The 13,678-nt window shown below is 31.4% G+C and overlaps 1 protein-coding gene across 4 annotated transcripts in view; it reads left to right on the top strand.

The window, feature by feature from the left end:
• The window catches only part of Rps6ka6 (ribosomal protein S6 kinase A6), a 140,460-nt gene that overhangs the window by 109,237 nt on the left and 17,545 nt on the right, over positions 1-13,678 (top strand). For all 4 annotated transcript variants that reach the window (XM_021153084.2, XM_029473708.1, XM_029473709.1 and 1 more), the window contains 9 exons: positions 1,576-1,718; positions 4,786-4,856; positions 5,070-5,158; positions 5,901-5,959; positions 8,080-8,182; positions 8,731-8,861; positions 9,912-10,034; positions 10,640-10,729; positions 11,730-11,888. In XM_021153084.2, the coding sequence (XP_021008743.2) occupies positions 1,576-1,718; positions 4,786-4,856; positions 5,070-5,158; positions 5,901-5,959; positions 8,080-8,182; positions 8,731-8,861; positions 9,912-10,034; positions 10,640-10,729; positions 11,730-11,888 (968 nt within the window). The remainder of the gene's footprint in view (positions 1-1,575; positions 1,719-4,785; positions 4,857-5,069; positions 5,159-5,900; positions 5,960-8,079; positions 8,183-8,730; positions 8,862-9,911; positions 10,035-10,639; positions 10,730-11,729; positions 11,889-13,678) is intronic.

Genomic DNA, 13,678 nt, shown 5'->3' with positions numbered 1-13,678 from the left:
TTATTTACTAGTATTTTCAAATTGGATTTTGTTATTCCAAATGAATTTGAGAATTGCTCTTTCTAACTCTGTGAAGATATGAGTTGGAATTTTGATGGGGATTACAATGAATCTGTTGATTGCTTTCAGAATAATAGCCATTTTTACTATATTGATCCTGCCAATCCATGAGCATGGGAGATCTTTCCATCTTCCAAGATCTTCTTCCATTTCTTTCTTCAGAGACTTGAAGTTCTTATACAGATCTTTCCCTTGCTTAGTCACACCAAGATATTTTATATTATTTGTGACTATTGTGAAGGGTGTTGTTTCCCTAATCTTTTTCTCAGCCTGTTTATCCTTTGAGTAGAGGAAGGCCACTGATTTGTTCGAGTTATTTATGGTGGTATCTTGGTATTTTTATCTTTTTCATTTAAGGGATACTTTTTGATGTTTTGGGTAAAGATTAATAAAATTATATTAATTAAGAGTTTTGGAATGAATGTAATATTTAATTTATGTCAGTAAATTGTCAAGAACATCATTACTTACTTTTGTGGTAAATGTGTATTTAAGAAGAATCTTCCAGATTATTTTCCAAAGTAGTTACACATTTTCCAAACCTACTGAATGTGTATAGACATTTTAGCTATTCTAATAGGCATGCATCTCAATGTGTTTTTTCTTTTGTTAGTGACTAATGATACTGTCATTTTCCATATATTTATGTCTTTACAAAAGTGTTTGTTCAGATCTTTTGAACACTTGTAAAAACTGGATTGTTTCCTTGTTAACCTTCAATTTTTTATGTTCTAAATACATACTTATCATTAGATAATGATAATGATATAGATTAGATAATGATAAAGATATTTTCTGGTCTTATTTTTTATTTTATTAATATATCTTTACAAATGGTTAGGGTTTTTTTTTTGAGAATTTCATGGTTTTTTTATCCTATTCACCCTCTTCCCCTGGCTTTTCCTGGGTCCATGCATACATCACTACATAATCAATTTTATTCCCTTTCTAAAAATATTCGCTTCAAGATTAATTTACACTGAACAAATAAGATTCTTGGGTGTGTTATTTTACACTGGAGAGTAGTTGACTTACTAAGGGCCACACTTGTTTTTTTTTTTTAATTTAATTTAATTTTTTACTTAATCACTGTACATTTCATGAGAGGGTAAGGGTCCCTTTGGGTATCTCCCACCCTGGCACATTAATTCTCTATGAGGCTAAGTGCTTCCTCTCCCACTGAAGCCAGACAAGGCAGCACCCAGCTAGAAGAACATATCCCATAGACAGGCTTTTGAGATAACCTTACTATATAGGATAGCTTTGGTTAAGTTTTTCATCCCTCAAAATTGCTATAGACCTGATAAGGTGTATTGTGAGGGAGAGGATTGGCTGAACAGTTTTTAAATGTTCTTAAAGAGTTTCATCTTAAAATATAAATTGATTTCTGTTATTTTGTCAAATTAGCTACATCAAGAGTAATTTAGGCTAATGTAAATTGTTTTAATTCATTATTTTGTTTTTCATATATCCTATTTCCTGAGATTTTCAGCTTTTTTTTTTTTGGTAACACAGATTTTGGGCTTAGCAAAGAGTCAGTGGATCAAGAAAAGAAGGCCTACTCATTTTGTGGTACAGTAGAATATATGGCCCCTGAAGTAGTAAATAGACGAGGCCATTCTCAGAGTGCTGATTGGTGGTCATATGGTGTACTTATGGTAAGTTGTATTATGTTCCTTAATTATGTCAATACATGGCTAATACTATTGAGGATTTACTTTTAAGCTTTGGGGTCATCTCAGGAAAGGTTTCTTCTAATAGTTCATAACTAATGTTTACACTGTGGTGATTAGCAAGCAATTAAACAAGGGCTAAGGTTTTAATGTTACGGTTGAAAAGATCAATAGCAATACTTTTATATAAGCTATTAATATCTGAGATTTAGAAAAGTTTTAGTTGAGTCTTAATTTGAACCAACACTTATATGCTATATTATTAGGTATCACAGAATTTATCACCTTCATCATACTTATCCAATTGTTTCACACCTTCCCTAGCTGTTGTATTGTAATTTTTTTTTATTTCAGTAAATACTGTAGTGGAATTTATATAAATACTAAATACAGGTGATAAGTGGTTATTGAATCACAGTTTTCCTGCAAGATCTAATTATCCATTTTTCCCATATATCATGGAAAATTACATTACATTGATATATAGTAAATGTCTTTTTAAAGGAGTTATTTGGGGAAGGCAGTAGTTAATTTAATTGCAACTACCAATACATTATAGCATTTTCTCCAATTAGCAAACACATAAACTAAGGCTGGAGAAACAATTTTTATTAGATATTTTCTTATTTACATTTCAAATATTATCCCCTTTCCTAGTTTTCCCTCCCAAAATCCCCTATCCCTCCCCCCTCCCCCTGCTCCCCAACCCTCCCACTCCCCTTCCTGGCCCTGGCATTCCCCTATACTGGGGCATAGAACCTTCACATGACCAAGGGCCTCTCCTCCCATTGATGACTGACTAGGCCATCCTCTGCTACATATGCAGCTAGAGCCACAAGTTCCACCATGTGTTTTCTTTGGAGAAACAATTTAAATAACTAAGAAAACTATCCAAAAATACCTTAAAGTTTGAGGAAGATTCATTTAAAAGTCAATGTAGGTTGAAGAGGTGGAACTTAAGCTCTGAATGATCGATAAAATTTCACAGTTTGTCAAGAAAACTGACTTTTGTGATCATATTAACAAATTTTTGGACACCAGTTTGATTAGAGAAGACAAGAACAAGGGCAAAAATGGAGGAAGTGCAGCTATAAACCTATAAACTTTTCCAGGTGATTCTTTTAGTATTTTTAAACTATTATAGTCTGAATCAGGATGGTAAAGAAAGGTTATATTTTAGGAAGATTAACCTTCACATCATTATATAAGTGGATGGAAATTAGAGGGATAAAATGTCTAGAAACAGGCAAAAAAATTCTTTCAAGATTGTCATAGGGTTAGAGTTTACTAAAAAGGAAAACTTGAAGGCATTTCAGATAACATGATTAACCTTAGTAGCTGAATAAGTGACCGAGAAAGTGGAAGAGATGGTTTAAAGGTAAAGATACCTCTAAAATATGTGAACTTAGTGGTATGAAAGATAGCAGATTAATACAAAAGCTATACTGGTAGAAATACTAATAGTACCTGGTAGGGAAATAATGCATTAACATGTAGCACAGGCATAGGCAGAACGTAGTAGAAAGGACACTAACGGAATAACTGGAATCCTTTGCAGACTTTATTAAAAGATAATGCAACATGGAGAGGGAGGGATAACACCTACCATAATTTCTTTGTGAGGAGGTAGGATTCTTAGATGCAGTCCCTCCATTTTTTTCTGTGTCTACTATCATACAAACTATTACTATAGATTTGAAGAGAAAAATAGTGCTTAAGAGAGGATGAGGTTGGAGCAGTAGATTTGATGTTATCATGGTACAAGAGATTTGTGCATAAGCTAATTAATGTTATGAGTTCAGCTTAAATGAGCACAGGACTGATGCCAAACTAGTAGTAAATCTTATTTTGAAATATAATTATTAGTAGTATAGTTTTTTTGTGTGTGTACATGTTGTGTGTTGTTGTTCATGTGTGTATGCGGGAACGGGGAGAGCAGACCCAAAGTTGACAACTTGCAGTTGAATTTCATTTTATTTTTGAGAGAGGGCCTCTTATTGCTCCTGGAGCTCAAACCATTTAGCTAGACTGACTCGCAAGCTCCAGAGGCATGATTGGAGATCACTTGTTTCTGTTCTAGTAGTATTGTGGTTAAGCATGCATGTCGTACCCAAATTTTTATCTAAACTGTATGGCAAACACCTTACCCACTAAACCACTTCCCCTGCCCTCTTACAAAGATTTAATGAACTAGTAAGATCTTTAATTTAGGACTTCTTCCCTTTCTCCCTCCCTCTTCCCCTCCCTCCCTCCCTCTCTTCTGTACTCCTTTTCTTTATCCGTTTCTTTTCTTCCTTTTTCTTTTTTCTTTCTTTCTTTTTTTTTTTTTTTTTTTTTTTTTTTTTTTTTTTTTTTTTTTTTTTAGTTACTAAGCATTTAACTTAGGACAAACTAGACAAGTGTTCTACCATACAGCAGAGTTCTCACACTTAGACCTAGTCTTTTAAAAATAATGGTACATGTTATTTTATCTTGTCAGTTTCTACTAAGGTATCCAACAGTTCTTAAACTGACTATGTAGCTCAGACAGACATTGAACGTGTAATTCTTTGGCTTCATATTCTAGAATAAATGAAATTACAGGAATGCACCACCACCCCTAGCCTTACTTCTAATTTTGGGTTTCCATTTCTTAATTTTATTTTTTACTTGTCTTCTTGTTAGAAGGGATTTACAATGGTTACTTTTAAATTTTTTCTTGGTATGTGTAAATCCCAGATACTTTAGTGTATATTTTCTTTTTCCATTATTATTACTTGCCTTAAACATGCATCTTTGTTTATAAGACAGATAACTTATTTTCAGATTACATTTAGTTTGAGAAGTAAGACATGTCAGAAATAAAGTAAAACTACTGCTGCAGTTCAACTCTGTCAAACTCTACATAGAGATATACATAGAATCTTCTTTAAGTGATCTAATTTCTGATTGTCTTTAGAGCTACCGTCAACTGAAGTCTGCATGATTTGATAATCATGTACCAAAAGTCTTGTCAAATTTAATTATATGTTATAAGTTATAATAAATTATTTTTTTATTTTATTTTTTCTAGTTTGAAATGCTTACTGGCACTTTGCCATTTCAAGGGAAAGACAGAAATGAGACCATGAATATGATACTGAAGTAAGTAGGAACACTGTTGCTCTATTTAGGGAAAAAAATTCTTGCTTCTAGTATTGAAATCTTAATGTGATTTTCAATAAAGACTTAAACTGTTTTTTACTATCTTTTTCTCTTCTAACATATAGGAGAATTATTACAACTTTTAAATTCACTTTCAGATTTATTGGTTTATATTGTCTAGATTTAAGTGATAAATTTTCCATTGTTTTTCAGAGCAAAACTTGGAATGCCCCAATTCNTTAGTGCTGAAGCACAAAGTCTATTAAGGATGCTATTCAAAAGGAATCCAGCAAATAGATTGGGTATTTTTTATATCTTTTTAACCTTTATAACAATATACTACATATACTAGCTAAACAACTGTGTCTTTATATCTTTCAGTTTAAATTCATTTATGCTTTGTATTATGAATTTTTAGTATTCTACATAAAATATTTTTATGATTAAATCATGGAATAGTCTATTCAATGAAAAGGTTTGTTGAACATGTAATTAATGTACAATATAGGGTTCTCTTGAACAACATGCAGAGTTTACCTGTATTGATAATCCTTTTAGATTTTTGAGAGTGGTTATTTTGTTCTCCTAATATACTTAAAAGTTATATTGTCAAAACTCCTCAATATTTGACCAATTTTCAGGAACCTTTTCCTAGATCCTGATATGATACTATGGTCTATGCCCTTGTATTAACCTTATAGTCTATTTGCTCTTTGTAGATTTAACCTAGTGTATGAATATGAGATATGAATTGAATTGTGAAAAAAAATTAAGTTAATGTTATATTAAATAGAAATTGCATTTTAGTATTTGGTGTTCATCTTGTTTTATACAGTTCAGTTTATCCATCAGGTTTTTTTAAATTAATAGTAAATAAGGAAAAGTTAATACAATACCAGACAATAAATCATAAATTCACTATAAGGAATCTAGAGAAAATGTACAGTCATATTTATATCTAATAGCTTAGAAGTCAACTAGCAAGATTAGATATTAAAATTCAAATTAAAATTTAAGCCATTAAAATTTATTTCCATATTATAGGGTCAGAAGGAGTTGAAGAAGTCAAAAGACATGCTTTTTTTGCTTCCATTGACTGGAATGTAAGTTGAATATTAGGTTGTTGGTAAATAAATGATTTTGAAATGGGCAAAACTCTTTAGAATCAAAGGTGTTACAGAGCATAATCTATTTATTTTATATTAAATCTGGCATTTTTGCGAATAGGTATCATATAGAATGGCAATACTTTGAAGTAGTAGATATATTGAAATACTAAGTTTTGCTTGTCAGTTGTAACTGTTAAATAAGATAAATGCTATACTTCCACTCTAGATTGGAAAAGGTGGGTAAAGGGAAAAGTGGGTGGGGTTATAAGAGATTCTTCTAGGTAATAATAATAAGCCCAGGTATTATTAAAGTTTAGATTGTTCATTGATACACACACACACACACACATATACATACATATACATATATATACATATATATATATATATATATATTAGAACAAATTAAATTTAAGGAAAAAATTTACTGTGGGTACTTTCTTAACATTGGACATAATAATAAATAGAAACTTTGAGAAATTCTGCTATAAAGGTTTTAATTTATATACCCAGCTTGATAAGCATAGGCATTATAGGTATTATTTTTATTACTTGTTTCAACCATTAGTTTCTGATTTTCCAAATTCTTGGGTTTTTTCTCCTCTCTCAATTCATTAGTTGTTGAAATGTAGAATGTTTGATTACCTTGTATTTACATACTTTCCAAATTTTTCTTTTTACTGGTTTCCAGTTTATAATAAAAAGTATACTTGATATATTTTTAGTGCTTCCAAATTCATTGAGGATTGATTTATTGTCTATCTTGGAGAATGTTCAGGGGGCTTCTGAGAAACTATTAAGTGGATTTTTTGGTAGATATATGTTTGGACCATTTAGTATAGGAAATGTTTTAGCCTTGCTGTCTTTGTTGGTTGAGTAGAGTGTTAACCTTCCTGGCTGTTATTGTTCAGTTGAGCCTTTGTCTCTCTTTAGATCAGCTAGTATTTATATAAATGTTTAATATTTGGTATCGTATACATTTAGATGTGTCTGTTTCTCTTGCTGACTTGACATCTTTCTCATAATATAATGAGCTTGTTTATTTTTAATGCTAATGACTTCAACTCTATTTTATCTGATGTATGGCCACTCACACTTTACTTTAAATTCAATTGGTATGGACTTGATTGTCACTCTATGCAGGTTGTTAATGGTGAAATGGATTTGTTGGAAACAACATGCAGATTTCCTTCCTGCCATTCTCTCTAATGAGTCTTTCTTTTATAACACTAAAATCAGGCACTGTGGTCACTAGTTTGATTTTCTTAACTCTGTAGAAACTAGTTTGATAAGTGAATGTCTCTTCCACTTGGTGTGTTAATAGACACAGATTGTAAGAGCATCTTATTTAACTGTAATCTTGCTTACCCATCTGTGCTTTTAAAACATGCACAGTTTAGGAACTCAGATCATTAAGTACAAAGAGCATATTTAATGTATCTTACGGAAATAAACTACTTTGGATGAAGTATTCATAAAAACAATCTATTGATTTTGGTAGTTATTTCAGAATGGTTAGTTACATTGTGATGTGCTTTGGATGCTCATAGCTCTAGAGACAATTTATTTCAATATTCAGAGCTAAACATCTTTACTCCTTTATATTGCAAGCTGTGACATCACTATATGATGTCACATATGTTCTCTGAATTCATTAGACTTTGGACATTACGTAACTCTGAAATGTAGAATTTGGTTAACAATTATCTGAAACCTATGTATCTATTTCTAATGTGCTGATAGATTGTCAATTTTATGTGACATTTTCGCTTATCAAGTACAGGTTGCATACCCCAAAAGTTTAAGATTTGGGGGTTTTGGATTTTTGTGTGTGGGGTATGTATGAGTGCATGTATATATATGGTAGGACGTGAATAAATTTGAGGATAGAACTCAAGTAATATGAAATGCTTTGTGTTTAATATATGCCTTATTCATATAGTTTGAAGATAATTTCATACACTATATTTACTGTTTTGACTATAACTATTATACTATCATATTGTCTTTCTAAATGTTTTAGATGTTAGATTATTTGAATTTTAGATGTTGTATTAGGAATGCCCAACATGTATTAAATGTTAAAATGTTTTCCACTACTCCATTGCCTCTAGAAACTATATAAAAGAGAAGTCCAGCCTCCTTTCAGACCTGCTTCTGGAAAGCCGGATGATACTTTCTGTTTTGATCCTGAATTTACTGCCAAAACACCTAAAGGTGATACATATTTGTTTATAATTAAGACTTTTCTCATAATTACTAAATAAATTAAACTTCTTCAGGAAAATTTTAAAACTGTACAAAATTAGATTGGGTTTTGTGAAAATGTAGACTCTGTGTACAGGATTACTACAATCTCTAATTGAGAAGTACAGAAGCATGGTGGAGGGTACAAGATGGAAGGGTGTTTTGTTTTGCAAATTTCTTGACAACCTGATAATTTTCTGGATAGTGGTACAAGGTAAGACATGAAACAGACACTGGCTCAGTTTAGAAATTGATCTAATTAACCTTTAGTGACATCATTTTCATATATTCCTTCAAGAAATATTTAATCCCTACTATGTGTTGGTTAGTGAGAGTTTAGCAGCTAAAAAATAAAAATTATTGGCCATATCACACACAGGCAGGTCTACAAAGAGTGGAGAGAAAGTATGAGTCATATTTATAGTGTGATATTTGTTTCCTATATATTAAAAAACTGCTGATATTATAATCACAGAATTCTCTGTAATTCTAGTAAAATATAACTATTTAAATATTAGATTCTCCTGGTTTGCCAGCCAGCGCAAACGCTCATCAACTCTTCAAAGGATTCAGTTTTGTTGCGACTTCTATTGCAGAAGAATATAAAATCACTCCTGTTACAAGTTCAAATGTATTACCAATCGTTCAGGTAAGTTCTGCATCATCACAATGTTCAGTTTCAAAATAAGTATTTCTCTCACTTAATAATGGATGTTTAGTAGTTATTAAAAGATAATTGTTAATGACTTCATTTACTTCTCAGTATAATTGAGTTAAAGATCTTTATATTTGTTATATGTCTTTTTTGGCAAGAAATTGATGGAGGGAGTTATAAATTAGTTTATCATATTGTTTTGATGTTTTAGAAAGCCTACAGTATAGAGAGTTGTTTCAAAATTTATATAGGCAAAATGTGGACACTGTGCCCCTTCTTAGAATTGGGAACAAAACACCCATGGAAGGAGTTACAGAGACAAAGTTTGGAGCTGTGATGAAAGGATGGACCATCTAGAGACTGCCGTATCCAGGGATCCATCCCATAATCAGCTTCTAAACGCNGACACCATTGCATACACTAGCAAGATTTTGCTGAAAGGACCCAAAGATAGCTGTCTCTTGTGAGACTATGCAGGGGCCTAGCAAACACAGGAGTGGATGCTCACAGTAGGCTATTGGATGTATCACAGGGCTCCCAATGGAGAAGCTAGAGAAAGTACCCAAGGAGCTAAAGGGATCTGCAACCCTATAGTTGGAACAACATGATGAACTAACCAGTACCCCGGAGCTCTTGTCTCTAGCTGCATATGTATCGAAAGATGGCCTAGTNGGCCATCACTGGAAAGAGAGGCCCATTGGACTTGCAAACTTTATATGCCCCAATATAGGGGAATGCCAGGGCCAAAAGAATGGGAATGGGAGGGTAGGGAAGGGGGGGGGCGCTATGGGGGACTTTTGGGATAGCATTGGAAATGTAATTGAGGAAAATATGTAATAAAAAATATTAAAAATTAAAAAAAAAGATTTCTGGAATGTGGTACATTATTTTCATCTCAAGCCTGAATTATTTAATAAAACATAATGATCTCATAAATTTGAAAAAAAAAAGAAGTTTAACTTAAGGTATGTGATTATTTAGGATAAAAATGGAAAAAGTATGAAATTATTTCATTTTCATTAGTGTTTATTTTTTAATAAACAGATAAATGGAAATGCTGCTCAATTTAGTGAAGCTTATGAATTGAAAGAGGATATTGGTATTGGTTCTTATTCTGTTTGCAAGCGATGCATACATTTAGCTTCCAACGTGGAATTTGCAGTCAAGGTATTGTTTCTGAGCTTTGTTTTTTGTTGGATATAATTTGTATTATAAATTAGTTCATACACAGGTTTACTGAAACAAGGAAATATAAGATGATGAGAAACATGTTTGTGATTTAATGTTTTCATTTTTAACTTCTTTACAAGGCCTCATTTTGACAAATCAGCATTATTTTCTTATTGTTTTGTTTTCTGATTAATTTTTAGTATAGCATGTGAAGATTAAGCAACTGTAAAAATTGCATATTATCATTTAGTATAGTCTAAGTTAAAGTTTTTCTGTTAAATTTCCATTGTAGGGAATTTTTAAATGTTAAACAATTAGAGAATGATGTTCTTAAATTCTTAAGTATTTTTAGTAGTTTAAACTGGTTGAAAGTTGACATGGTGGCACTTGCATGTAATTTGACTATAGATAGGGCTTGTCATATATGAGCAGCCAGACTGGGCTTTGTAATTTCTACAACACCTTGGGCTAAATTGTATAATCCATATCAAAACAATACTAACAAAATGCTAGAGTTAGAGAGATATAAATGGAAAATATTTCTTTCTACTTAAAGAAAATCAGTTGATTGATTTTGAAAATTTTGTCCATTTGTTTCTTAGATCATTGATAAAAATAAGAGAGACCCCTCAGAAGAAATTGAAATTTTGATGCGCTATGGACAACATCCCAACATTATCTCTTTAAAGGAGGTATTTAAAAATCTGTCAACTAAGTTAATGAAGTTATGGACTAGACCTTTATAGCTTTGCCCTCAAACCTCAATTTGCTGCTTTCCTTCTCCAGTAATTCTATACATGTTCTCTTCTTAAGGATTTCAGTAAGGAATGATGATTGTTGATAAAAGAATATCCTACTAATCTGAATATATTCTGAGTAGTTAACTCAGCAATATTACAACTGGAAACATAATTGATTCTGGAAATTTTACTTTCTTGATTATGGAGAATAGGCTGTAGAATCATGGATCATTCCTTGAATGAAATAGTATTAGCCTGTAGTTGTATAAAATGAGCATCTTAATACATACATTGATGTGTATCAGTGAATGATGACTCTTACACTAGCAAATAGGCTCATTTTTGTAAATATTCAAAATATTAACCATCATCTTGATCAATTTGTTTTGGGTAATATGATATAATCTGATTCATTATATTTAAACAGTAGTTTGTGTATACATATAAATCTGTGTGTGTGTGTGTGTGTACTTCTATGTTTATATAAAAATAAGTCCCATACAGAGTACGAATGCTTTTATCTATTTCTTATACACTATTTGAATTCAACATGTGTTTAGACCATACTCATCAATAAACTAATAAATGCTATGTTTACTATCACAAATACGATTACTATTGAAGAAATACTTGTAATATAATGAAAATACAGTATACATGCTATTTGAAAGGCACCGAATTCTACTTTTTTATTTATGTGGTTTCATAGAATTCTAACCTTCAACCTCAAAAACTCCATATTATCAAATTCCATGGCATGGACTTACAGAACTGCATAATAGATAATTTAGCTAATTCATCCTGTAGTACAGTCTGTACTACATTAACAAGAAAGAAGTTATATGTGCACTTTGATTTTAGAAGTTGTACTAACAAAGCAAAGTAAATATAACTTACAGAAATTAGGATAGTGATTATAAGTAATAAAACTTTAAAACACATTCCTTTTTAGGTCTTTGATGATGGGAAATATGTTTACCTTGTTACGGACTTGATNAAAGGAGGAGAACTTCTGGATCGTATTCTCAAAAAGAAATGTTTCTCAGAGCAGGAAGCTAGTAATGTGCTGTATGTAATAACCAAGACAGTTGAATACCTTCATTCTCAAGGAGTACGTTACAGTTGCATTCTTCCTTCAATTATGGGACCTATGTTATGTTTGCAATATATTTTTGTAGAGAAAATTAAACTCAATGTTCGAATGAGGTTTATAGAAAGTAGTGTAAGCTATGTTTATCTAACCTTTACCTTGAAATTATCAAGACTTAATCAAACTTTAAAGTCAAATGTTGCCGGGCGGTGGTGGCGCATGCCTTTAATCCCAGCACTTGGGAGGCAGAGGCAGGCGGATATTTGAGTTTGAGGCCAGACAGACAGAGAGACACAGAGAAACCCTGTCTCAAAAAAACTAAATAAATAAATAAATAAATAAATAAATAAATAAATAGTAAATAACAGAGAAACCCTGTCTTGAAAAACCTAAATAAATAAATAAATAAATAAATAAACAACAGAGAAACCCTGTCTTGAAAAACCTAAATAAATAAATAAATAAATAAATAAGTCCAAACCAGGCATGATGGCTTGCACCAGTAATTTCAGCAAACGGGCTATACAGAGATACCCTGTCTTGAAAAACCAAAATAAATAAATAAATAAATAAATAAATATCCAAACCAGGCATGATTGCTTGCACCGGTAATTTCAGCACGTGACCAATGCAAAAAGATTGCTAAAACTTAAAACCAGCCTGTTACATAGTGAGTTCCACACAAGCCTAGACTTCAAAAATCTAACAAGACAAAAAATATTCAGAACATATCGAAAATTATTAGAATTATTTTATTATTATTAATTTTAGCACCAAAAGACTATATATTGACTCACCAACTGGCCTAAATATGGCAGTAAGTTTTTATTCTAAACATATGAAATATCAGTATGTTAAATTTTGTGGAGAAGACTTTTTTATGTTGTCATTTCATATATTAGGTGATGAATTGAAATAAAAATATCAACTTATTCTTGAATATGTATATCTACTTTAAAAATTAGGCAGTAATTTAGCTTATTATTTTAGATTGAATCATTTGCAGCTGAACAATACCTATGAAATATAAAGAATGAAAATTGCAATTCAGAATTGATACAGTAGAAATTGTATTAAAGTCCTGCCTTTAAAATAGAGTAATAGTGTTGTAGTGACCGAGGAATAAGACTATAGTAGCTGTCAATAAATTGTACAATACTAAAAGAATAGTCATTCTCGTATAATTTAATCCATTGAATTTCTTTGCAAGCACCAAAAGGGATAACCAGAACTTTTTCATAAGGCATGATAAACCAGAAATTTTGTTTATACAATAAGATAAACATCTATTGTTTGATTTGTTTCTTAATAAATCTTGTTTTTAGACAACTTAAATAACAGACATTTTGAACACTTGTACATAACAGGCATCATAAGGAAAAGGTATTACAGATTCAAATACTAAGGAAGATTTGTCCTTATCTGTAAAGAGCGTATATTGCTGTGCTTTGATAAGAAAAGGTAATGAATATACCACAACTAGTTCACCAAACAAGTAATTTTCAGTTCAAACTCAGCAAATATTACACTTCAACAAAATTATAAGCACTGGAGAATAGTAGCAGAATGTAAGTATCTTCATAGCGGAACATCACCATAGGGTACAATCCTCCTGCTGTGTGCTAGAACTAAATTGCATCAGTAGTGGAAGCAGAAGGGTCACCACATGAAGAATGTCAACAGTTCTATCAATTCACTTAGCCTTTCTTTCTTTCTTTTTTTATTATTATTTAGTAATATTTATTTATTTATTTTATTACGTATTTTCCTCAATTACATTTCCAATGGTATCCCAAAAGTCCCCCATACCC

The sequence above is a fragment of the Mus caroli genome, chromosome X (genome assembly GCF_900094665.2).
Source record: "Mus caroli chromosome X, CAROLI_EIJ_v1.1, whole genome shotgun sequence".
NCBI classification, from domain to species: Eukaryota; Metazoa; Chordata; class Mammalia; order Rodentia; family Muridae; genus Mus; species Mus caroli.
The sequence above is the reverse complement of the archived record's forward strand: the minus strand, read 5'-3'. Positions and strand labels throughout refer to the sequence as shown.